Source organism: Hippoglossus stenolepis, chromosome 7 (genome assembly GCF_022539355.2).
Source record: "Hippoglossus stenolepis isolate QCI-W04-F060 chromosome 7, HSTE1.2, whole genome shotgun sequence".
NCBI lineage: Eukaryota > Metazoa > Chordata > Actinopteri > Pleuronectiformes > Pleuronectidae > Hippoglossus > Hippoglossus stenolepis.
The window spans coordinates 12,927,243-12,953,893 of NC_061489.1; the positions used below are offsets into that span (position 1 = coordinate 12,927,243).

A 26,651-nucleotide genomic window follows, 5' to 3' on the forward strand; every position below is an offset into this window, starting at 1 on the left:
AATTCCCTACAGGACAAAACGAAACTAAATCATAACATAAATTCCACCCACAAGACTCTGCCCTCTCTAAATAAAACAACAAGCTGCTGCTGTCATCATTTTTTTTATTTCTGACTGGCCTCAAATAAACTTTACATTGACAGTTATATTGATATAGATGTAATGAAATTAAAACACTTTTCTCTGAGCATTATTAGAAGTTATTCAGTATAAAGATGCACTTAACAAACCAAGAAAAAGTACATAACATTAGAACACCAATAAAAAGCATCAGTGTCTATTTACAAAGTGGTCAGATGTTGTACATATTGTGTTAGTAAGCTTGAAATGTGTTACCGTCTGCTAATGAGAGACTGAGGCTTTATTAATTATCTACACATGACAAAATGTCTCTGTTGATCTTGTGTGTGGCTGCTATTATATCCTATTATCGGTTCTTTCTCCACTGTCCCTATTTGAACAAATAGTTTCAGGACTGAAGGAACAGGAACTTAAACTAGACACATTGTTTGTGACATCACTGAACATTATAAGAAATGTTCTCCCTTTCTCTAACATTAAATCCGGAAATAGTTCTTGTGGTGTGAACAATTTATTACAGGTACAAAATGACACTTCCACTGGAGGGATTAAAAAAGTTTGGTGGTATAAGACATGATAGTTTATACTAGAAACTTATTTCTTGAACTTACAAAGTCAGGGTCAATTACTGAATTGGAGCTGTGGGTTCAGTGTCCAGAATCTAAGGATTACTTTAAAGTAATTGATTACTTGGCGGTGGTTATTGCGAAGCCAATATCATGGGTCAGAGTTCACCAAAGTGTAACTCCGTGCGAAGCCATGCTGCAGATTTGCTTCTTCACAGGAGGCGAATGTGTTATTTTCCTCCTCGCACGCACAGATTCGCACACGTGTAATCGTTCCCTGAAAAAGGAATGTTAATAGCTCTGCTGTCACAAAGCCTCGTAAACACAACTGCGGACATTTTTTGGAACTGATATTTTACATCTGATTTGAAAATATCTCTGTCCACAGGACTTTTCGGTCTAACGAGAACAAAAAAAAGACTGCAAATGCTCCAACAAGAATGCAGGGGCAGTAGGTGGTGATAAAGTCGATATCAATGGTCCGTCAAATACCAGAGAATATTGCGAGCATGCTCTTATTCTCCTGTCAGCCACCTATACAGTCGTTGCTGTTTCTGATGCATGCTCATTACGCAGTAGTAGTGGGTACATGCGAAATATGCTGTGATGTCAACGTTTACCAAACGCCCCGCTTACATGTGCACCTTGAATCACAGAAAAAACTGTTTGTAAAAATGACTATTTTACTGGGTTGAAACGCTGTTTGTATGTGAAAGAGAGGCTCAAACTACTGATGAGACAATGTGATCCACATTGTGTAGAAAGGTGTCAAAATGATAGAGGGTGCCATCAAGTATGCAGTAAATATTGTAATGGAACAAAACAGCATCTTATTACAATGAGGAGCTTGCGGGGTTGTTGTCATAATAAAAAATAATAATGTATAATGTGTACAATCACTATCAAGAGAGAAGAAATGAGAGATGTCCACTGGGAGCAACTGATATTTAATGAGCTGTGCTCTTTCCACCTCATAACTGAAGCTCCCACTCACCACATGAAAAAGTGAGCCAGAATTGTAACAAGTCAATGAAAGTATTTACCCTTCAACTTTAATTGTTGAATCCACGAGTCCAAACAAATTGAATCCAAATATCTCCATCTCAACAGAACAACAAGGCAGGCAACTCAACCGTGTGGAGAGAGTGCTGAGTTGTACAAATAAGAGAACACATAAACATTAGTGCACAATGAAATGCTGCATGTTATTCATTGAGTCATTCATTTGGTTGTGTTGGTGTGTGTGAAAGATTAACACTTTTTATTTGAAGACATTATCTGTCTGACAGTCCTCACACTTCACCCCGCTGCCATTAACACCTCTGGGCTATTACTTTAGCCCTGCATTCATTAACTCCTCAAACACACACACACACACACACACACACACACACACACACACACACACACACACAAACACACACACACACACACACACACACACACACACACACACACACACACACACACACACACACACGCACACACACGCACACACACACACACACACACACACACACACACACACACACACACACATAGACACACGCATACACAATGGCCATTAAAATGTGCCAGCATGCCATTTGTGAGCAGAGCTGTTATCTTCTCGCTGTTTTAATTATTGTCATTACATTTTGTGTTGTTTTCTCCCACTTTGCTTCTTCCACCCAGACTCACACAGTGTTCAGGGGAACCGTTCCCAGGCCCGGGCGCCGCACTAAATCATCAGTCATATTCGGCACTGTTGTGTGCTGCATGGGAGCAAGAGGGCCGTAGATTTGCAGCATTTCCTTATCACAGCGAGACTCCATGAGCTTTAGAAATGAAGGCTTGTCAAGAAGAAAAATAAGTGGAGCATTTTTAAATTTCGTTATTTTCCCAGAATGCTGTGTACGTGAATGTACTCTCAAATGGAATAAATACAGCGTTCAGACCAGAGAAGCTTCCTCTACTGCATACATAAACTGGTCATTTAACTTCCATGTCCATTTATTTTTACTAGCGTGCTGTGTGTGATTTTGCTTCACACTTACGCTTTTGTAGAACAAATGTGTTCAAAATTCCGCGCAGATGTTTTTTTTTTCAGTATTATATTTCGGTTCATTGTGCGGCTGATGATGGAGGCAAACTGGAAACAGGACAGAAGAGGTGGTTACTGATGTAAAAGAATCAAACCAGTGACATTGAGCTTTCGTGGTTGGCTTTCTAAATATTGTACTTGTCATTAAAATTTGTTAAGTAAGAATTAGAACCATCATATTCAAACCAGTCTTAAATATTATGTTACAGAATATATAGGCAATCTAAGAAGTTTTTGTCACCAGTCTATAACAGTAGTGCTGTTGACAGGAAAGTAGAAATACTGAAATCGTGAGTCCACTTTCCCCAAGTGCAACATTATCTAGATTAAACATTTATTTGATATTATTATCAAGTTATGTTTTCTGTAATTTCTCATCTCCCCACATGTTGGACAAAATTAAAGTCTTACTGATAAAGGATTTATTATAGCACTTACATTTATAGAGACTTTAAACAACATGGAAATAAGCCTTAGAATAACACCATGAGGATAATGTCTATGATTGTGGAACATGTCATTAAAATCCCATAAATAATATTAAGGATGCCCTGTCATACATATAAGATACATAAAATATACATAAATACATACACAAAGTGTTCAACTGTGTCACATGTGGATTCTGAATTATGAGCACTAATCCAGAGCCCATTCTTAACATGAATGCTTGGAATGGGCTGTTTGCTTGGCCTGTGGTAACGTCCGTTGCAGCTCTCTTTCTGAAATTGTGAATAATACATGTGAAGTATCATTTTGAAAACGTGTGTTCATCCTACCGGGTTTCTTTGCAATGAAGATTTTAAAGTCAATGTTTCTCATCGAATGAAACTGAAAGTCGGCTATTTCACAGGTCTGTTAAGCATCGACACAATCTTCACACCCAAGTTCACAACTTTTCAAAATAAACTACTTCTGCTTGTTACAAAGCATCGCAAATGGTGATACTTCCCCAATTTCTACAATTATAACTATTACACTTAAAATTTGGAATCAGTTTAGGAGGCTGTTTGGTCTATACTCCCATTCGTGATTAGCAACCATTTATTTTCCCAATCGATCCAGTTTTTCAAGCTTGGTGACATGAAGGTCTGTAGACCATTGAGGACTTTTATGTTGAGGGTGTCTTCCCTTCATTTTCTGATTTATCAGTGAAAACGCTGTTTACCCTTGAAAATCCAAAAGGGTTTTGTGGAGTCAAACACTTCCCCCACCTTTCCATCGTCATAGTGGCAGGTAGATAATAAATGAATTTTTGGGTGAACTATCCCTTTAAGATCACTATTTCCAACGAACACTGGGGGCAAATGCTCAATCTTGTACACACCTCATCCATATGTGCGAGACATAGTCTTTTACGGTGCATGTCTTTAAATAGATTCCTGGATGGATTAAGGAAATATTGCGATGCATCCACCTTGAGAAGATTAGGTTTTCCCTGAGAGGTTCTTTACAGACCTTTAACCAAACCTGGCAGCCTTCTACATTGATACGCTGGTCATTAACAAAGAAGACGAACGAGTTGCTGAAGCATAGGTTTTTTCTTTTTATGTACTACTTGAGTTTTTCCCTTGTTACCTCTTTTATAATTTATTCATTAGAAATGTTTTTGTTCTCACCTCTGTCCTGTTTGTTTGTGTATTCATTATTAGTATTAGCTGCTTTCAGACAAGAACTCCACAGTTCCTCCGTATTTTCTCCGGAGGATGTGCATGTGTGAACGCAAATGTCCGAGTGACACGCTCTGCAGTTTCTGCTGACTTTCTCCGCCTGGCCTCCGGGTAAAATTTCCGTAGAAATCCAGGAGAAGTCGATTTGAGAGCACAGCATTGGTTCCCCCGCAGGATTCACCGCGAGCGAGTTGATGATGCCTCTAACACTCTACAGAAGGAAACATTTAACCCTTGTGTTGTTCCTGGGTCGAATTGACCCAGAGTGTGTGTGTGTCTGTGTGTGTGTGTGTGCGTGCGTGAGTGCGTGCGTGTGATCATACGCAAGCCCTGGCCGGTCAGGGTTAGGGTTAGGGTGACCCAAGGATTGTCGTTATCCAATTCTCCTGGGGTAATTGAGACCAATGGATTGTCATTCTCGATTGTCATGGGAGGGTTCATTTAGACCCCCAGAGAGGGCGCTGTGGTGCTCTGTGGGGTCATTTAGACCCACACCTGATTCCAATTGAAATCAAGGGGGGGTACATTAGACCCACATATAAGTCTCAGTGTGCCACTCTCTCATGGACCATGGCACGATGTCGCGTCAGGAGCGTTTCACCAGAGAACAGGTTCTCCAACAGCTATTCTCCCAGCAACCATCCTCTGAACCCGAAGAGGACGTGAAAGAGCCAGACCGAGAAGCGGTCGGACAAGGAGATGGAGAAGCAGACCGAGAAGCAGACAGAAAAGCAGACCGAGAAGAAGACAGAGAGGACGGAGATGGAGACGGAGACAGAGATGGAGACAACGGCGATAGCGAAGAAGACGAAGACGATGACGGTGACTACGAAGACGACGACGGTGACGAAGACTACGACCCAGTGGGTGATGCTTCTGCAGATTCGTCATCCTTGGAAGAAGAAGAAGAAGGAGGACAAGACCACGGCGACTCCACCACCACCGGACTCGTGGAAAGAGAGACCTTCCCCTCAAGAAACGGGGAAATAACATGGTCCTCGAGGGCGTACGGCCGAGAGGAGGGCCACTGCTCCTCCTCCTCCTCCTCTTCCTCCTCCTCTGCTGCGGCTCAAAGCGGGGTCCTCCGGGGCCCCACGATCCACGCGACGTCCCGCACCGGTGACCTAGCCTCGACGTTCCACCTGTTCATCACACCGACGGTAGAGAACATCATCCTGGAGATGACGAATCGGGAGGGTCGTCGAAAATACGGTGACGAATGGAAAGGGATGGACGAGACCGACCTGCGCGCCTACGTAGGGCTGCTGATCTTAGCGGGCATGTACAGGTCCCGGGGCGAGGCCGCCGCCAGCCTGTGGGACGCCGAGAGCGGCCGGGCGATATTTCGTGCCACGATGCCCCTAAAACTCTTCCACACGTACTCCAGACTGTTGCGCTTCGACGACCGCGAGACGAGACGCAAGAGACGAGCCACGGACAAATTGGCGGCCATGCGAGAGGTCTGGGACGCGTGGGTGTCGCGGCTACCGCACCTCTACAACCCAGGCCCGAAGTGACCATGGACGAGCAACTGGTTCCGTTCAGAGGTTAGTCTTTTATATTATTATTATGTTATATATATGTAGATAGCGGCTGCTAGTCCTCGTCCTCATCTCATCTCCTCTCATCTCTTCTCCTCCTGTTTTTCTCCCTAGGCCGGTGTCCGTTCCGTCAGTACATGCCCAGCAAGCCGGCGAAATACGGGATCAAGTCGTGGGTGGCCTGCGGTGCGAAATCAAGCTACGCTTGGAAGATGCAAGTGTACACCGGAAAGCCGAGCGGCGGACGCCCAGAACGGAACCAGGGGTTGCGGGTAGTGCTCGATGTAACGGAGGGACTACACGGTCGTAACGTCACGTGCGACAATTACTTCACCTCCTACGAACTCGCGCGGCAGCTCCTGGAGAGGAAGCTCACCGTGGTCGGCACTGTTCGGAAGAACAAGCCCGAGCTCCCGACCGGGCTGCTCGCGGTCAAGGGAAGAGAGGTGTTCTCATCCAAGTTCGCATTCACGCCCACTGCCACTCTTGTGTCCTACATCCCAAAGAAAAACAGGAATGTGGTGTTCCTGAGCACGCGGCACCCTGAGGCCGACATCAGCGACAGTGAGGACGGGAAACCGGTCATCGTCCTGGACTACAACCGCAACAAAGGTGGCGTGGACAACCTAGACAAGGTGATCGGAACGTACAGCTGCAGGAGGATGACCGCGCGCTGGCCCCTGGTCGTCTTTCACAACATTCTCGACATCTCTTCCTACAACGCCTTCGTGATATGGAGAGATCAACCCAGACTGGATGCCGGGCAAGCGGAACAAGCGGAGGGTGTTCCTAGAGCAGCTGGGAAAGGGAAAGGCTCTCGTGACTCCGTTCATCGCACGAAGGGAGCGCATCCCCCGCACGGACGCGTCCGCCGCGGTTGTGAAGGCTGTAAAACCCGCCGCCGCCGCCGCCGCCGCACAGAGAGCTGTTGACTACGACGCTCGACCCGAGTGTCCGGCCTCCTCCATAGCCCTAGCAGCAGCCCCGCTCGGGGCGAGTAAGAGGAAGAGGTGTCAGATATGCCCCAGGAAAAAGGACTGTAAAACTCACACCATGTGCCGCGGGTGTAACAAATACATCTGCAAGGGCTGCTCACTTGTCTATTGTGCTACGTGTGCGTCCTAATATGGGGTGGGCTATGTGAGGGGGCCAACAGCCGGGGGAAGCAGGACAACACAAGGGTTAAAAAACAAAAAGAAAACTAATATCTCCCAGTGAAAAAGTGGTGACACACACGTAGAATACACAGACGAAGATGTAAAGAGAGTTTATGATGATAAGAGCTGAACTCGATAGGATTTTACCCGCAGGTAATGGCTTATGTAATGTCATATGTAACTGAAACACAAACATAGACAAGTTTCTTCTATTACTTTTCCTTTTTTTTGCATTTCCACAGTAAATATATGCTGCTTTCATTCTCTCCAAACAGCCCATTTCCCTTCAGGATTTATTGACTGACCTATTGTTTCGCGTTATATCATTTATTCACCACAATAACAGGAGAGAGAAAAAAAATCATCAACTGTTTTTCTCGCCTTATCAAGCCTTCTGGTAACAAATCTGTCAAAAATTCAATGGCTGTGAAAAAAGGGCTATTTTGAACAATCTTTTATTCATTGGAACATTTCATGGTCTTCTCCTCCAGAGCAGCAGAGACTCAGCATGTAACAATAAGGCCCACGTTTAAGGTCCCTGTTGCTGAAAGAGTCTGAGACAAGACTTACTGCAGCCTCACAGCACAAACACTGCTCTTTTGAAATCCTCAGACCTCAGCCAGAATAAACAGCCCGTACAATGGAAGCTCGTACAATATCATCCGTCCAATTCATTCACAGCCACTCCTTCTTTTTGCTCTTATTGGCAGCAGTGTTTATTATGAGGAACGAGGTGGAAAAAAACATAGCAAAGTGCAGTTTTGACAGATGTAAGAAACTGTGAGCACAAGATTTGTGTATCTCCACCGAGAGAAATTAAACCGTTGTCGAGGTAACAGCCGGCAATCTGTCCAAATCTCTTTTCTTCTGATGACTTTTTAATATCTGAAGCCATAAAGAGCGAGTGTGGTGTAAACCTGGATGCTTCACACGACAGGGATGCATCATTTAAATTCTAATGTGGAGGGATATTTTCTGCGGTTTAGATCCTATTTTGAAATAAAACCATTAAATTCATTTGTGTCAGTTAGAAAAAAAGCACTTCACTTCCCTGCCATTAACATGAACTTCAGCTCTTTTTTTTTTCTTGAAAGTTTCCAGTGTGTCTAAAGTTGAAGTATTTTTCTTTGCCCTAATTGAAATGCCACCAGCGTCTGTGAGAAACTCAGGCCGCCCCATCAGACCCCCGGCCAAGTGAGCTGCACAGTTGCAGCTACAGCGTCTCCAAGGAGACCGCAGTGGGATTATAAAGAAGTGCCTCCATGTTTCTGCCCCCGTCTACAGGTTGCAGCACAAAGCAGCGGAGATGAGAGGGCGATTGCATGGCCTGGGAGTAATTTCACTGATTGGTCATTCATGTCTGGGTCCGGGCTGATTGACCACGAGAGAGAGAGCAAGAGAGAGAGAGAGAGAGAGAGAGAGAGAGAGAGAGAGAGAGAGAGAGAGAGAGAGAGAGAGAGAGAGAGAGAGAGAGAGCGAGGGAGAGACCCACCACACAGATGGTTCATAAAGCAGCCTCCACTCTTGGCCGAAGGACAAGTTTTAAATCACTTTGTCTCACTAAATGTATTATTAGGACTATTAAGTCTTGCACAGAGATGGAGGGAGGTTTTTGCAAAAAAAAAAAATAGCCCTTGTATTTCATTTATTATGTAAATAACAAAAACATTACCATGTAAAGTCATTTTCTAAGAATGTCTTTTTTCATATGTAACATTCCGATTTGTTATGATTACAAATAACTTAATTATTGGGATGTGGGGCCCACTATAACTACAGCATAGTCTATCAGAAAAAACAACATCATTTTATCCAAATAACTTCAACGAAAAGAATGAATTCTCTAAAATAGTGAAATCTCAGTCAGTATTTAGCCACATCATATCACATGATCTTAATAAGAAGATAGAGTTTTCACAATTAGAGAAATGTAGATATTCTAATCTCTAGCACTTTGAGAATTTCTAATCTATGTTATTATCCATGTTGCCATTGTGGAAATACACATTTCTCCGCACCAGCTATTAAATGGATTTCGAGACATCGATTAAGTGTCAAATAACATTAATGATATCTAAAATTAAAAAATGATTAAAGTTGAAATTATTTCTCCTGCTGTACTTTTGTACACTAGAACGTCCTGAGCTTCTCTCCGACTGACCCACTGCAGCCCCCCCACACTTTCTGCAGCCACACACCGTCTTTTAAAAAGCAATAAATCATTTTAATGGACATTTTCGATGAGTTCATTTCTTTTTTCGCTTGCAAATAAGTGGCTTATGTAACTGCAGTATACTTTGGATTTAAAAGAAACCATATTTGATGATCTGACTGCTTCTTTTCCCTCCAACCTGAATTGGTGAGTTAAATGCTTTTGGAAAATAAGACCCAGGTTGTAACCAAAACCTCAGATGTACTTTAGGTTTTCTTTTACAGAAACAAAATAATGGTCTTTTCATCTTAACTGAACGTGACAAAAAGTCCTGGAATGTGACATCTGCCCTCTCAGGTGAGTTTTTTTTTATTTTTCCCCCTGACTCCATGCCCTCGCTCCAGCTCCCCATTGTGTCCACCCATGCAGACACTGCGTTTCCTTCCTTTCTTTGTTTGGGTTTCCCATATGAATCCAATAAACAGGGATCATTGGCTGAAGATGGATGATGCGCTCTGTAGGCAAGACAACTTGAGGAAGAAGAAGTGTGTGTGTGTGTGTGATGTGAATGAAAATTCCTGAAATGCCTTTTGCAGGTTAACTGGTCAAAGTACAGATTCCTTCTTCGACCCTGACTCCAACGCAACAGGAACACTGCCTGTGATGTGTGAATTGACATGACATTAAACAGCAGCGGTGTTTTAGAGGCATTTTAAATCACTGTGAGATGGATTCATGCTGAAAAACTCACAAAACCATCACTTTCTGTTCAAACACCTCCCAGGACGAGCTGGGATTTAACATCTGACAACTTGTGGAAGTGAATTGTGTCCTGTCTCTTCAGCCTCATGCAGCAGCGTTGGACTTGTTTACTCTGCTGATTTATACTGCAGGTCGGCTTTTGCAGCAGCTTTCTCTCCATATGTCTGACCTGAAAGGAGTTGTTATAAATCAGCCGCTTCTCCGTCTTTAACTGAGACTGGCTATAAAAAAAGAGAAATACAATCAAGTCTAGTTTATACAAGTTATACTGTATATGTAAAAAGTTATTTTACTTTTCATAACCAACAATAAAAAATAAAAAAAAATTGTAAATCTATATTTTTATTTTTATTTTGTAATTGGAGGGCATTATGGTTTTAGATTACCCGTCTGTCCTTCCACTCTTCTGAAGGCAATATTTCAACAGCCCCTTGAAGGAATTTCTTCAATTTTGGAAGAAACATTCCACCAATGGACTGATTAAAACTTGGTTGTCAGAGGTCAAAACGCAGAGTCACTCTGACCTCACAAAACCAATTGGTGGTTTCTTGAACATCATATCAAAAGTCTGCCTTTAGGGATTTGTTTTCAAAATCTGACCATTTGTCACAAAGATTAAATCTGGAAGGTCAAAGGTCATAGTGATGTCATATTATAGGAAATGCAATATGTCAGGAACACGTGGAGGGACTGACACTGCACTGGTTGGCGGAGGCATACAACCACAGGGTGGGAATTCAAGTTCTTTTTAATTCTAAAGAACCAAACAAAATATAGGTAAATAAAGTTGTGCATAAAATGAGAGTGAAGTGAAGGCAAAATAAAGATATCTTGTTCTCAATTAATATGCACAAACACACACACACACACACACACACACACACACACACACACACACACACACACACACACACACACACACGCAGAGTTTCCAAAGAATGCTTGGCACAAATAAAGAAAAAGCACTTCTGTTAATTACAATTCATCTTCTATGTCGTCATCACTTCCTGTCACTGGTGAAACCCTGTTCTGGATGTCCAGTCTTCACTTCTCTCTTTGTAAATGTGCACTGAAGCCAAAACACCTTGTCAATGAACTTCCTGTTTGTCCATGAGTTCTGTGTAACAGCCTGAATCAGGAGCTGCAGGATCACCAGGATCAACAGAAATGATGGTTAGACTGAACACAGTCTAACCATCGTATATCTGTTTGCTGCACTCGTTCTTCATATCTCTCCTCCAATGACATCGCCAATGTGACCCCATAATTAACGTTACCCACAGGTAACAAAACCACTTGGTTTGATGAATTGTAAGCAAACTTTGTGTCTGTGTGTGAGCTTGGGAGAAAAGCGAAAGAAAAGATGCAGACGTCAACATTTGTTGTTAAAGTTAACTTGTTTGCTGTACCTTTTTCTTACTTGCATATATTCATATTTTCAATCGTTTTTATTTTTATTTTATTTTAAACAAAAAAACAACTGGAACGAACCGCCCCTGTCTGTTGAATTCCTATAGAAACAGAATAACAGCTTTTACCATTTCTGTTCATCTGCTGCAGGATTCCAGCTCCATCACATCTTTGGTGGTCTGTGATTAGCTGAGAGTGAAGCTCGTCACTGATTGAGTATGTGCAAACACCCCCGACACTGTGTTCTTAACATCTGTACAAGTGCTAGAGGCATTTCCCCAGGATTGATGGCTGTGGATCTTTGCACTCTCATGGCAACTGAGAACTCTGCGTGAAAACCAGATGTGAGAATGAGAAAAGGTTGACTGCTGTCGACTGCTGTGGAACACGCTCCTGAGCAGCTGAACGTTTTGGGGTTTCCGGAACAGCTGATTGGATTCTTCGCGCCATGACACTGCAGCCATCTTCACCAAACACAAGATACTGTTTAAGTCTTCTTTTTTGTTATTGAGAGGACAGTGCAAGTGTGCGATTGGAAGAGAGAATGGGGAAAGAGGCGCGCAGCAAAGGGCCGAACCTGCGGCCGCGGCAGGAGGATTCAAACCTTTACACTCAAACATCTGTTGGTCTTGATATTAAGTTATTTGTGCATGCATGGAGCAACTGCATGGTTCATTATCACTGTGCATTTGCCCAGTGCATTTTAATTGATAGATTTATCAGAAGTGGTTCCAATTAATTTGCAGAGTAAATGAATGTGTGACAGACATGTAGGATGCCCTGAGTCACTGAGTCAATGAGTCACTGGGGAGGGGGGATGAATTTTTTTTTTTTGCTTTATGAGTGCACTGCGTATCCGACTGGGATGATTAAAGTTTCATGGTGAGGTTTTCCTTCCTGAAGAACTTTTAGAATATTCACATTATGCACAACAACAACATAAATAGAAGCATTAATGTTTGTGTGTGTGTGGACAGCTTGCACGTGAATAGAACACAAATGTTCTCATGAACCTTGACTCTTGCTGTGTTTAGCGCTGAGGGCTCGTGGCTTTGGGATGATGCAGAGCATTGTGGCTGAGTCAGGCTCCGTCTGCTCGGATGCGCCGACAGGAAAAAACACTCTGCAGGGATTCTGCCAACAAGAGGACCTGCACTTCCTCCACTTCTCTGCCCCTGAGATTGCCTATGTCAGTTTGCGTCGAAGATGAGAGCTTCCAGTTGTTCTGAATGAGTTTAATGAGAGAAACGGAACCAAACATTAAAAGCCACTGTTGGCTCAGCTGTACCAAACCTGTAAAAACTCAAAAGCAAGCATTTTTAGATGACTTCCACTAGGGGACCTGTGCTCAGGGTTATGTTTCCCATCCTGCTCGTGTCCTCACAAGGTTTTCTCAGCATCTCCCTGTCCTGTGTTAGTAGCAGGGGTGGCCGGGCCATGTGAGAAATGAAAAGAGGACTTTGTTTCCCAGCGGAGGCAGAGAGTTGGATCTGGATCAGCCTCGGGTCAGGAGAGCTTCTGCTCCTCTGTACATCCCTAATCATCTTTCCTTTAAGGGCATGTTTATGTTTGCACATTTTTCCCCTTCGATTGTGCTGCAGAAGACTGAACTCATGAGACTGTTGGCTGACTGTCCTCATATCCTGCACTGCCCCTCTTCCTCGCTCCGCACAGGCAAGGCACAGTCTCAGCATCCTACCTTATTCTCATGCCCCTTTTTAGAACCAAACCTCCTGTGAAGTTCGCAGCGCAGATGACCGCCAACAACCGTCAAGTGGTAAGTTATTCAGCCAGAAAAGATGCTTTTGTGGGAACACAACTGTATCTCTCATAATCATGCGGCAATGACGGGCAGAGATCCAACACGCTGGGAGTGGGAGGAAGATGAGAAGATCAAAAACACTGGGATTGATTGACTCTACGTTATTTAAAAGAAGACATGATGAATTGTGAATGTTTTATTCAAAATCAGTCAGGTGAATTTCTCTCTGGGCCACATCTCTGTATCCCGTCCTTGGCCAACTTCCCCATCCATGCAGCTCGCTCTTGCATCATTTCCTCTTTCTTTCACTTCTCTCCTGCTTCCTCTCATTACTCACACTATAATAATTTTTCACACATTAAGATCGAGGTTCTCTACTCTACTTGCCTTGATCTTTGTCCCTCTTTCTCTTTTCATTGCCTTCTTCCAGGAGTGCTCGGAGGAGTTTCCGCTCCCAAACTCCCGATGAGCTCCGGTCTCCCTGGTGGGATATAAATAGGGGAGAGGAGGGGGACATGGAGACACACACTCCCAGAAGGGACGTGGGTGGGAAGTAAGAAGTGGTGAAAGGGCCGGGGCTCCACAGTCACTGGGAGCGGCGTCCATAAATCCATCATGCATGAATTGTGCAAACACAGACAAGCACATGCTGATTAGAGCATGTGCCTTTTTTTTAAAAAAGGAAATAAATATGGATGTAGGGAAAGAGACGGACAGAGAACAGTTAAAAAATATTAACTCTATATTACATGTATTTATTCTCGCTTGATTCTCCCAATAGAAATAGAAAAATCTTTTGTTAGTGGAAAAAAAAATATGACTGAGTCTGTTTCATGCTTTATTTTTTAAATACATTTTGTAGATAAAGTGAATCAATAAAAAAACTAAAAAACACTATCTTTAAGCAAATCACAGAATCTGGCTGTAGATATCTTTGTGGCTTTGATTTATAGCTTTTTTCACTCTCTTTAACATTGCGTTGACTCATCCGTCACCTCAGACTGTTCTGTGTAGTTACCAAAGTTACATAGTTTGATTCTCTATAAGAGAGGGTGTGAGTTGTGGTAAACAGAAGGTTGATGCAGAAGATATGGCTTTGATAGAAATGGTTTACTGGTCTAAAGCAGCTTAAACTTGTAGAGCAAAACATCTTCTCTCTAAGCTCAGTTGAACATAGTGTTCTGAGGAGGCACACGTCAAATGTGGTCAACAAGTCCTCTGAATGAAACATGAAGTATGTTGTTGGCCTCACGGAGGAGTATGTTCTTGTCTGTTTGATATTTAGCAGGATAACACACAAACTATGAAACCGATTTCCATGAAATGTTGTCGAGGGGTGGGTCATGACCTAAGGGAGAACCCATTAAATTTCGGTGCAGATCCAGGATTTGTTTTCTCACTCTCTTTAATATTGTGAGATAGGGGTGTTTTGCAATGTTTTTTGTGGATTTATCAGAGAGTAATGTAAAGATCCTGATGAGAAACAAAAGGAATGTTTAGGGGACTGATATTTATGAGTGTTTACAGGACGACTGTCATCATGCTTAAAAAGCTGTTGGTTTGAAACGTGAATCAAACAGTGGTCTGATGTTTTGTTGACTAATACGTGCATTCTGACCTCCAACCTGTGGACTTTGCTGGTCTCTGTAGGCTACATGCTGCAACCCCATAAGTACAGATCCACTTCAAGCTGGCTGAGATATAAATTCCCTCAGCCCCCCCAATGTCAGAAGACAACTATATAAGTTAGTCCGGTGATATTTACTCTGGCAGCTCATCGTCAGTCAATGTGTTTCTTTTAACCTTATCTTACTGAGAGTGTTGTCAACAAGCCGTCACCAGAGGTCAGTGGCAGCCACAAAAAACTGTCAAACCAACAATATTTGTTTAACCACAAGGTCTTCATCAGGCCATGAAGTGCTGAATTAATGAATACAAATGTTTTACACTGGAACATGATGCTCCTTGGATAGCATATGGATGTGGGCCACTTCAGGCAATGACGCTGCTCTTCTGGCCTTGTTGTGGCCCAGACAAAATGGATGTGAGCCAAATGTGGCCCAAACATCCCTAAACCAAAGATGATGAGAAAATGATGACCATGGCCCAAAAAAACACAAAACCAATTCTGGTGACCTTTGGCACATTTGGTTGACGTGTGGTATTGCTATGGCTTACATGTGGCCCAGATCTGGCACAGAGGAGTGGACCCCCCAAGTGCCGTCATTCCATGTGGTATGTGGGCCAGATGACAGTGGTCCATGTTGGCCAAATCAGGGCCATAACAATTGTTAAAGTCTACCTATGTAACTCATATTTAACATATACATATATGTGGGTCATTGACGTGACGCCTATATTTTCTGTCCGACTGCATTTTCTTCTGTTAAAAAAAGGTTTAAATACATAAAGAAATACCATATATATGTAGTACCTGTCCCGTATATGTACACACTTTAAATTTCCAAAAACCATTAGTTATTTAAATGTTTCTGTTTTTTAAAGTGTCAAAATATCATGTGGTGCGACCGTCTGGTCATGACTTGCTCAAAATCTATTCAAATTTATTTTCTGCCATATTTGGCATGATTTCCAAAGTCTTTTGTAATCCTGTACAAAATTGCAAAGCATTTGCATTTATATTTCCATCATAGTATACAAACAAACTTTGTCCGATGATGTCCATTTTATGAAATATCATGTGGTGCGACCATCAAGAAAGGACCAATTTGGGACTTTGATGTTGAAATCCATTCAAAGACAGGAAGTTGCATCATAAACCATTTTGCCAAGGACCCATGGAAGCAGCAACAGGTTTGTAACTCTCTCTCAAATTTGGAAAAAAATAACCTTTTTCACAGCTGGTATGTAGTTGCCACATTTGGATATCATGTGGTATGACCTCAAAAAAACTATGAATTCTAAGTTATTTAAAAAAATATATATTTTGATTATAAATGTCATAGTGACCTTTTGTGCTGACCTAGTTTGTTTTCTTCAGGTGGCCAATTCTGTGGCTGTAAATTTTTACTGAACTATAAAATATCACATGGTGCGACCAAATGTGTTGCGACCATTGCAGAGTGTTTTACATGATAGATCTATGTCCTAGATTGGGAGTTTTGGGGCTTTTTTAAATTCAATTAATGATTTATATACATAAAGTACTTTATTTTAGTAATATTTGGAAAATATTTCTATGCAATTAGAGTATTTTTTTCTAATATTTCAGAAACAACAGTTTATGTTTAATTTTTGTACAATATCATGAATAATTACCACCCCAAAAATGTAACATGTAATTTTATCTTGGTTATTATGAATTTATTAGTAATTTATTATTTATTTATGTGTTTATTTATTTATAACTGTTTAAATTTATTTTATCAGATGCCACTTCCAAGCAAAATAAAAACCGCTCGCCATATGCAGCGTGTTAATTCTGACCCTGTGGTAAGAGCGGAGAACCTTGCTCAGAGAAGAGAAAGGTATGTTAAAACATTTTAAAAATGAAAACTACAAATAAAGCAACATGAAGTACATATTGCTCTTATGTGTTTTTCATTACTGGACGAAATGCATATTTGCATTAAAATGTTCATCTATCATTAGTCCAAAATAACTTATTGATTTATGGCATGACATTACGATTTTTCAGCTACGAGACAAATAAACAGCAGGGAGAGATTCCATATGCCAAGTCAAGTGAGTTGACAGAGAGAGAGAAAAGGAATCAGAGAGAGAACTGGAGGGCTGCATCCAGAGCTTACAGGGAAAGTAAAAATATGGCAAACGCTGTGTTAGACCTTACGCCGCCATCTATGGAGAACATTCCACCAGTTCTGGCTGATGTAGATGTAGCACAAGAGCAGCCAGTTTAATGAAATGTTTGTTCACAACAACGTGTGCTGCACTTAAATGTTCTTGATGAGATTTTTATTAAAAAAAATGTTTAGGAAATGTTTGTGTTCATGAAAATTCTATGAAATTTTAATAAAATCTGGTTTAAGTCAAGTATTTGTATGGAATTTATTGTTTATTGATTTTTCTAAACGATAGGAGGTTTTCATATCATTTGGAGTGACCACTCATCATGTGGTGCGACCAATAATACCAAGACCTGTATTAAATTTAAAGTAAAATATAAAATTTCTGTGGCTGAAATATTAATCACTGATACAGTATGCGTAAATGAATGGTATTTTTTAAACACTTTTATCAATTTCATGCACTTTACCGGAAAAATAAGTCTGTTAACTACATTTAATAAGGGGACGGTGACATTATAGAACAAAAATATGAGATCATTATTTACAAAAACTCTAAAGAAATGCAACTACTTTGTTACTAATGACTTCATATTATTGAGAAATTGTAAAAAAAAATGTAAGCATGTTAAGGAAATTAATTCATTTTAAGATAAATTACAGTCGCACCACATGACATTTTTTAAGGCCACGGCCAATTCATCTAGATGAAAAAACACTAAAATCAAATAATTTGACATTTTTATATGATTTTATGTGTACACAACATTCCTAATGTTTGAATAATTATAATAGATACTTTTTTTTTGTATTTTAAAATTGGCCTGTTGAAAATCCTGATACGTCATTGACCCATGTATCTTTTGCATTAGTTATGTTTGTCTAACATGACCTTATATACACAGAAACATGCATAGAATTACATGAAACCTCTTCACTAAAGTTACCTTGATATGTGAAACACATGTTAAATGTACTTTAGTGGGATTGAATTGACGACGCATCTTCGAGAGAGCTGTCGTTGCATATTCCCCCCAGCACATGGGTCTCATCAGGTAAACACACTCAGTGAGTAGAGGTCATCTGATGGACCAAGGAGCTGTTTGATGGTTCAGCGTGTTTACTTCAAAGTTAAAGCAATAGATGCTCCGGTGTCAGCAATATTGCAAATCAATATTTTCTATCGTCCCCCTGTTGTGATGGATCACCTTAGGAAACCTCACATTGACAAAGATTGAAGTTGATGTATGTACTGTATTAATGCAGCCATCATTCTTCACTTAGTCTACATGGAGACAAACTTAACATCCCCCTCTCTGTGCTTCAGCTCAGATTCCAGGACATAATCAGGCAGCAACGACAAACTTCCTTCTTTACGACATCTCAAAATGACACAGACTGACCTCTGTGGTCTCACTTCTCCTTTTCGGTTTGCTCCTGCTTTTATCAGACATCAGCAAAAGTCTCCCCGCCAACGATTTGTCAGTGCCGGCACTTTGGCCTAAGACCAGACCCATTTTTTTCTGCTCTGAATGCCATTTTTAAACCTTTATCTGTGAGGCAGATTGACACTGGAATGAATCCAATTTGAGCCCAAACAGAAACTCAAGAAAACAAGACGCCTGATACCAGAGAAAAGTTCCAACAAGGGAAGAGGTCTTATGGCGCCTGTTGTAGTGCAGACTCAACTTTTCATGATATTTAAAAGAAAATATCCCCCAATGAAACCATACTTAAATTTCTGTAGATCAAATTTTTTATTTTAGATCTGCAACATAATACACTCATAAATATCAGTCCCTCAACATTTTTAAAATCAATATCCATGAATTATTCTCTGAGAAAACAAGCAATATGTTGAAAAGCACCCAACGTCACAATGTTAAAGAAAGTAAAAAGAAATTAAAAACGTGATTCACCCCCTGGTCATTTACTTTCCAGTTGTTTTTGCATTATCCTAACTAACATAACTTGGTGGAGGTAATAAATGCTGCCAAGAGAAACCAAACATGGCCCCTACCCAATCTGTTACCTGTTTTAAACAACTGGATTACAACTGGGAAACCCTGAAATACACACGTTTCCTGTTCTGTAAGTAAATATTTACTCTACGCATTTCATAAGACACCTCGTCCAAAGGTTTCAGTTTCGTTATATTGAGAAAAGAGAAGTGCAGCTTAGAAGTGAAAGAGAAATAACAAAACATAGGACATGATTGTGATTGGTCAATGATCTGTGGACCAGCAGCTCATCGATGTCTGACAGTGTCGACAAGTGGAGTGAGGTGAGCAGGGGGCTGAAAAAGACTGGCAAAATATTTTTCTTTAAGGCTGCAGCCCTCAAACACACACACACACACACACACACACACACACACACACACACACACACACACTTCCTTTCCATTAGCAATGGTCATATAACAATGACCTCGAAACATAAATCTCATGAGCTGGCGGCACACAAACACACTCACCACAATCATGCGCTGAAGTGCGTTCCCTACCATTTCACAAGAGAATGAATGCGACTTGAAACAATTCAGAATTGAGAAATTCAAAGGATGGCAAGGTCAAAAAATCCTACACGTCTGTCTATCTCTTCCAAATAAAAGGAAAGAGAGAGTAGTCTGTAAAAGGTCAAAGATTTCAGCAACATCAATATATCCGGACTCAGATTAATTCCTGAGAAATCATCAGAAGGAGGCTTTCAGCATCTTTATTAAATAAAATGGTATCATCTTTAAGCAGAGCATTTGATAGGTTCATTCCTGCTCTGTGCCAGCGACCTCTCTACTAAGTTTGGGGCAAATCGGTTCAGTACTTTCTCAATTTACTAGCTTAAAATTCTAATCCACCATTTCATTAACCATTGCTTTTACGCAAGCTCCCATATCTGTAACCCCAGATTTTGTCTAATTTCAGTGGGCGGGGCGTGTGGGTAGAGCGTGCAGGAGGCAGGTCATGACGTACAGGGACATGACCCTGCATAAATCATACATTTTTGATTACAGCAAATCAACACCGGCGTCGGCACATATCACCAAAATCTCTTGAGTCTCATTCCAGGTTGACATCTTCCTCTGCGTCTCCTACATTTGGCACCTCTTTATCATCCTGAGATATTTGTAATCACTTTTATTTTCGATTTCCCGTCCATTGGGTGTTACGTCATCAACAATCCCTCGCTTGCTGTACCATTTTCCTGCTGTATTCTTAAATGAGCTAACTAACATTTTGTAGACTTTTCTGTTGGGAACTGGCAGGAAAAACTGCATAAAATATCTGGAACAACTGACGCGAACATTTGCGATCTCCCAAAAAGCCCCTCCGGAAAACTACAGGAAAATGTCGGGACTTCAGTGGATGTCTAAAGCAGCTTATATGAGTGTGACATGTTTTGTCGACGCATCACGTATAAGTCGTAATTTGACACGAAAGGCTGTTCTTAAAATATTGTCCATGATGAAAAGCATGAACAAACAGCGAAAGCTCCATTTATAACACCATATTTTGACGTCTTATGAGTGTTTGTTTATATTCCTGATTAAATCCTCTTAGTGTCACAGTCTAAAGACGCAAAGATTTATCCCTGTGTAGGGACACTGAATGTTTTTTCTCTGAAAATTGTGAGACCAACACAAAACGTCTGCAGCCACAGTCTTCAGAGCAGTCTCTTAAACCTAATAGGATTTTGTGAAAGGTACTCTCAGAAAAGGGCAACAAATCGACACGGCCCACTTATTTTAAACGCCGGGAAAATTGCAGAGTGTAGAGAGAGGGTGCAAGACGGACCAGGTTTGGTAAGACGATGTCAGAGCGTCTTGTTTTGAGAAATTTGAGGGAAAATAAGTGTTGATAGGAGATAAAACTGCTGCACTTATGGCTGAAATACAGGAGCTTTAAGAAAAGCATGTGGAGGACTGTGAAAATGTGTCCTCTGCACAGTCAGTAGTGAGGGAGCAATGTTTGCAGAACAGCTCATCACGGCTGAATTACAACAACAGTTTTATTACTGCTACTTCACTTGTGCTATTACTGTTGAGGACCTGATGAAAACAGAGACTTTGATCCAAAAATGTCCTTAAAACAATTCAAACGCTCAGAGAGACACAAGTGATTTTGCTCTTTTTCAGGACAAGACATATAAATCTATAAAAATAGTCTTTTTGAGTGCTGGTTGTTTCACTGGAGAAGGATATTTCCCCTTTAAGTGTGTGACATCTTCCTCTAGACTATACTGACTGAAGTGTGTTTTCATGCTACACAGTAGATTATCTTCATTTATCTTCTTTACAGTAACAGCTGATGTTGACATTGTCAGAGTTGCTGTGGCAGTTGGACCCAGACGCAGAGTTTAAACTTAAAGTGTAATTTTAATCCAAGGGACAGAGTCTTTAACGAACAAAACTGGGAGCACAAAGGGAGAAAATACAGGAAGCTTACACGGGGGGGGGGGTGCAGAGGTGCAGAGGCTCAGGAGACACGTGATACAGAAATACAGGGAGAGCAGGGCAGGAGATCCGGACAGGAGGACAGGACAGGAGATTAGGACGGGTAGACGGGTAGACACGAGAACACATACGACAAGAGACATACGACGACGATCCGACAAGGACAAAGGGAAGAACCGAGGCTTAAATACAGACACACAGGGAAGGCAGGGGCAATTCGACACAGGTGTAACACATGAGGACTGGTGCAGACAATCACAGACAGGAAGTAAAACTAGATATGAGACACCAGAACCCAGACTACAAAATGAGACAGGAAACAGAACCCGGAGTGTGAAAACATGAAACACAGGGATGTACTAATAAACAGAAAACACTTTGGAAACCAGTGAAACTAAACATTGATAAGTTCAAAACCCTGACAGACATTGACGATGACTAAACTTAGGGTGTGGTTTATAAAAGCACATCATTCTTCCAGTGAACTCACCACACATTAACAGGACTCAAGACAAAATGTGCACCAGACTCACAACGATTTCCTTCCTCATTTCCAAAAAAGTGGAGTTGAAACTTCAGTACGTCCTCGAGGAGAGTGTGTGGGGGCAGAAATTCATTTTTCTTCACTTCAGGATGCTGTTATACAAGAGTGTACACACACACACGATGCGTGGTCTTTGTGCTTTTTTTCTCTCCATCCTGACCCAAGGTAAATCGATATTTTTTGCTTTTTTGTTTTCTGGTATTTGCAGTGTGCCTGTGGGTGGAGGGTGTGGGTGCTGGCGTGTGTGTGTGGGTGCCATCGCGGGCTTCACATTTCACAATTGCCTTTCCAATCTTCATCGAATCCTCCAGTTTTGACAAACTGCTGTTCTCCACAGTGTCCTCAGAAACCTCGAGTGATGTCATTGGCCTCGTCGGGCACAATGTCACACTGCCCTGTAGGTATGACACCCAAACTTACGGCGTGCTGAGTTTCTGTTGGGGACGAGAGCAGGTGCCCCGGTTCCAATGCTCCGACACTGTCCTCTCGTCCCAGGACGGGGCTGTGGAGTTCAGACAGTCGTCCAGGTACCAGCTGCTGGGCAGGGAGACGGACGGAGACATTTCCCTGACCATCCTGGACGCTCAGTGGAGCGACGGTGGTGTTTATGGCTGCAGGGTCGAGATCCCCGGGTGGTTCAATGACCAGAAAGTCGACACAAACCTGGTCATGGAGGAAGGTAATTCTCATGCAGACTGTCAAAAGAGTGTTCATGAAGTATGTGTGTTTTTCAGATGAGCTTTTAAAGTATTGTGTGTTTTTTTGTTTTGTTTTTCCAGCACCTACAGAACAACCTGTTACCACGGACTGGACACTTGCTATTGCTGGAATAGATGGTAAACAATCAGGTGTATATAAATACACATGTTAAAAATGTTAAATATATACAATCTAAAGGTCACTGCATTGATAATTGTAGGCATAAACTTTACATAAATGTAGTGACTAATGGTTTCACTTCCTGACAGAAATATCTGCATCTAAGAATGTGGAAGTTGGTGACCCAGTGATGGAAGAATTTGGAACAACTGCGGTACTGTTTTATTTCATTTTAAACAACATGAAGAAGTGTATTATATTTTAAAACTGATTTCACAGCAGGATAATTATGCACAGGGGACAGAGGAATGATTCAACACATCTGGCCTCCTTCAGGAACATTTGGTCTCAAGAATCGTGTTGCAAATATTTATATGATAATTAGAAACATGTTATTGAAATTAGATGTTCGTAGCTTTGTCATTTTATTTTAGATTTGTATTAAAAACTGTCAGAATTCAACCTCAACTTGTGTGTGTGTGTGTGTGTGTGTGTGTGTGTGTGTGTGTGTGTGTGTGTGTGTGTGTGTGTGTGTGTGTGTGTGTGTGTGTGTGTGTGTGTGTGTGTGAGTGTGAGGGGGATTTAAGGGTGGAAATGGGAGAACAAAGCCATATTGAAGTTTTAAACATACAGTATATTTTCATTGTACTGTATAGTAATGGCACATATACATATAGACCGTTTGACAATTATACTTGACACAGTCCCTCGTGATCATTTTCATTGCAGGGAAATTTCATGGCCTCCCTGGAAGTGGGGAACATTGCCAGGACGGGAGCTATTTTCTTCTCCACCATAATCATAATCCTCTTCTTTATTTTCCGTAAGTGTGGAAAGGATTGCAGTTTGTGACTCATATGCCGTTCTGATTAATTTAACACATTGGAAGTGGGCGACAGTTTGAGCAGTAGAAGTCACAGAGAGTGTGTCTTCCTTCTTTAGACCGAGGCGATAACATAACGTTTGTGTTTCACCTCACCAAAAGGGAGAAGGTTTCAGCCGGAGCGGAGACTTCAGCATCTTAACAACTTAGCTGTGGAAAACACTTATGAATGTGTCCCAGTGTGTGCGTGAGGGTCAGCGCTACATGAAGAAAGGACTTCCTATACAAGGAACTTCAGGCTGAAGGAGTGCCTGCTTGTCATGCGCTGACACTTTCCATCCCCTCTGGTTCAGAGAGGAACCCTTTGACTACAAGAGAATGAGGATCTCCTATTTCCCTCCAGTGAAGCAGCCAATGTTCTCAGATTCAAGTAAAAAGTTTGATTATGCATCAGAAGATACAAAAATATCCTTCAGGTTACTTAATAATCTCTTCACTCTTGTTTCATGGCAAATTTGATCTCACAGCCCAGAAAAGCTTGTGGATGGTAAATGTTTGTGGAGACGACGCCACCTGCTGGACTCAAATTATTAGAGGAGAGTACTCTATAGTGAAAACTCATGAATGTGACCTTAGTTTGTTGGTTAAAGGTTTGATAGAGAAGGAGGGAAGTCAGAGTGAAGGAGAAATGCATATAACTCCCCACTTATTTATGTTTAATGTTAAATAGGCTAATAACTGTGTACTGACAAACTAATTTCAATAAAGATGATGTTAAGAAAGACATTTTGGACATATGTCATAGTAGAACTTTCAGCACATCTGATCAGATTTATGATGACATGGCTTCAGTTTAACCACTAAACCAAGAAATCAAGAAATCATAAAACATCTTATAATGTCATGACTGATGAGAGAAAATCCACTGTAACTTGTCAGAAACTATAACATATATTTGTTGCTGTATACGCTGCCTTCTGTAACATCACTTCTTATCTGTTAAAATAAACAAACAAATAAACCTAACTGACTCCTTTCTATATAAATCACATTGGACTTGGTGCCTGACTACATTTAATGGTTGTGATGGTCAATGAATGTTGATAAATTGAGTGCATTACTCAGCAAATACAGAAAAATACAAATAGTTTAAATTTTGAAATCATTTATTTTGCAGCAGTTGTACGAACTGCAGGTTTTGAGGAACAATAAGAGAAGAAGTTCTCCGCTGGTTCACAAAATATCCAGCAAGCCCACAGCAGTCCAAGAAAAAGTCTGTGGCCCTCCAGTAAACCAGACTTGTATTATTCCATTTCCATCAGTAGGAAATATCCTGATTATTATGAAAAGATTTTTGGTAAAACTCTTAGTTATTTGTCTTGATATCTTCATCACTTAGACAGGAATAGAAAGTCATTCCAGCTGTGACATTTACCTCGTATTTTGAGTAAATGGGAAATATAGGACTTTGTTAGTACAGCACCTTTAATACAAATAATGTAACACAAACTATTTTACAGAATAAAAGCAAATAAAACACTAAAAACAACCCACCCAACCACATCCATACACAGAGCAAGACAATATTAATGGGAGCTGAAGAAAATGTTGTAAATCTCATAGAATTGAAAAGAGGAATCACAAAAGGCATGTACAAAGAGATGAAATGATGAAGATGAAAACATTTAATGCTACAAGAGATGTGAACATTTAAAAAAAATATTAAAAGAGGAATAACTAAAATTAGAAATAAAAGGTAAGGTATTGAAATCAATTCCAAGAAAGCAAATAAGTAATGATTGAATGATTAAATAAATAGAATGAAAGGATAGATCTGCAAAACAGTCAAAAAAAATTAATAATAATAATAATAATAACAATCATAATCATAATCATAATCATCATAATCATAATCATAATAACATGCCTCACTGTAGGTCTTTGTTTTAACTTTGGGTAAAATAAAAAAGCCGATCAGAGGACCTGAGGGTTCAAGATGTTTCATAACTTAAAAGCAAATTTGATAAATAGTTGGTTTCTATATGTCTCATCATGTGTAAGAACTGTTTCTTCGGGAAGAAAGAGCAAGATGTATTTATTTCCGCCATCTACCGTTTCCTGTTGCACTGCATCCTGGGATGCAGCGCAAAGACTGAACTGACCTACAACCTCTGCATGTTTGCTCTAAAGGAAAATATAACAACCTGGCTTAATTATAGCTCAGTTTTCTTACCACATATCAAAGATACTGTATATTTAAGTCTATGTGCCAGTTATCGTTGACCCAGTCTGTCACAATGAGGCTGAGTTTTTACAGCAGGAAAATTCAAAGCCCACCCGGGAGCAGGACTGGAGCTATTTTCTTCTCCACCGTAATCATAATCTTCGTCTTTATTTTCTATAAGTGTGGAACGGATTACAGTTTGTGACTCATGTGTCATTCAGATAAATTCAACACATTCAAAGTGGGCGTCTGTTGAGCAACAGAATCCCTGAGAGTGGGTCTCTCTTCTTTTTTCTACACCAGGAAGTCACCTTGAAGGATGATTTTGCAGAGAACAATTTACGTTCAATGCAAATGTTTAATAACAATACATCAATCAAATTTATTTTTACATGAAGTACTCAAACTTTAAAACACTTGAATATTATAGCATGTTGTAATTGAACGTTTTGTTGAGTGATTCGGTTTGTTTCTGTGGACTTTTCTTCATATCGCAAAACATTCTGGTTTATTTAAATCACATAAACACTTTTTGTCAAAAGATTCATCTGAACTGTATATTATTATATTATGCAGAGATTATTTAAATAAAAAACTTTTAGTTGAACCCTCTTTTCTTCACGTTATCACATTACATTAAATCTCTTTAACTTCCAGTTCCTGTTTACTTGTAAATTTTTATCGTACAGAGAAAATGAAACAAAAACGGATTTTGCTCTTGTTTTTAGTCTTTAATGTTTTTATGAATTAGTGTTGCAATGTCACCAGATCAAAGAAAAGAGTGCAGACGTCTTTTTTCTGAGTCAGTGACGGAAATGCTCTGAATCAAACTATGAC

General features: G+C 40.7%; 1 protein-coding gene across 1 annotated transcript; it reads left to right on the plus strand.

Moving 5' to 3' along the window:
• Positions 1-21,902: 21,902 nt before the first annotated feature.
• Positions 21,903-24,616, plus strand: LOC118111809 (hepatitis A virus cellular receptor 1 homolog). Its single transcript, XM_035160521.2, has 6 exons — positions 21,903-22,113; positions 22,286-22,627; positions 22,728-22,784; positions 22,917-22,981; positions 23,497-23,590; positions 23,753-24,616. The coding sequence occupies exons 1-6, from the start codon at positions 21,921-21,923 to the stop codon at positions 23,839-23,841; spliced, it is 840 nt and encodes a 279-aa protein (XP_035016412.1). The 5' UTR covers positions 21,903-21,920; the 3' UTR covers positions 23,842-24,616.
• The last annotated feature ends 2,035 nt before the right edge of the window (positions 24,617-26,651 follow it).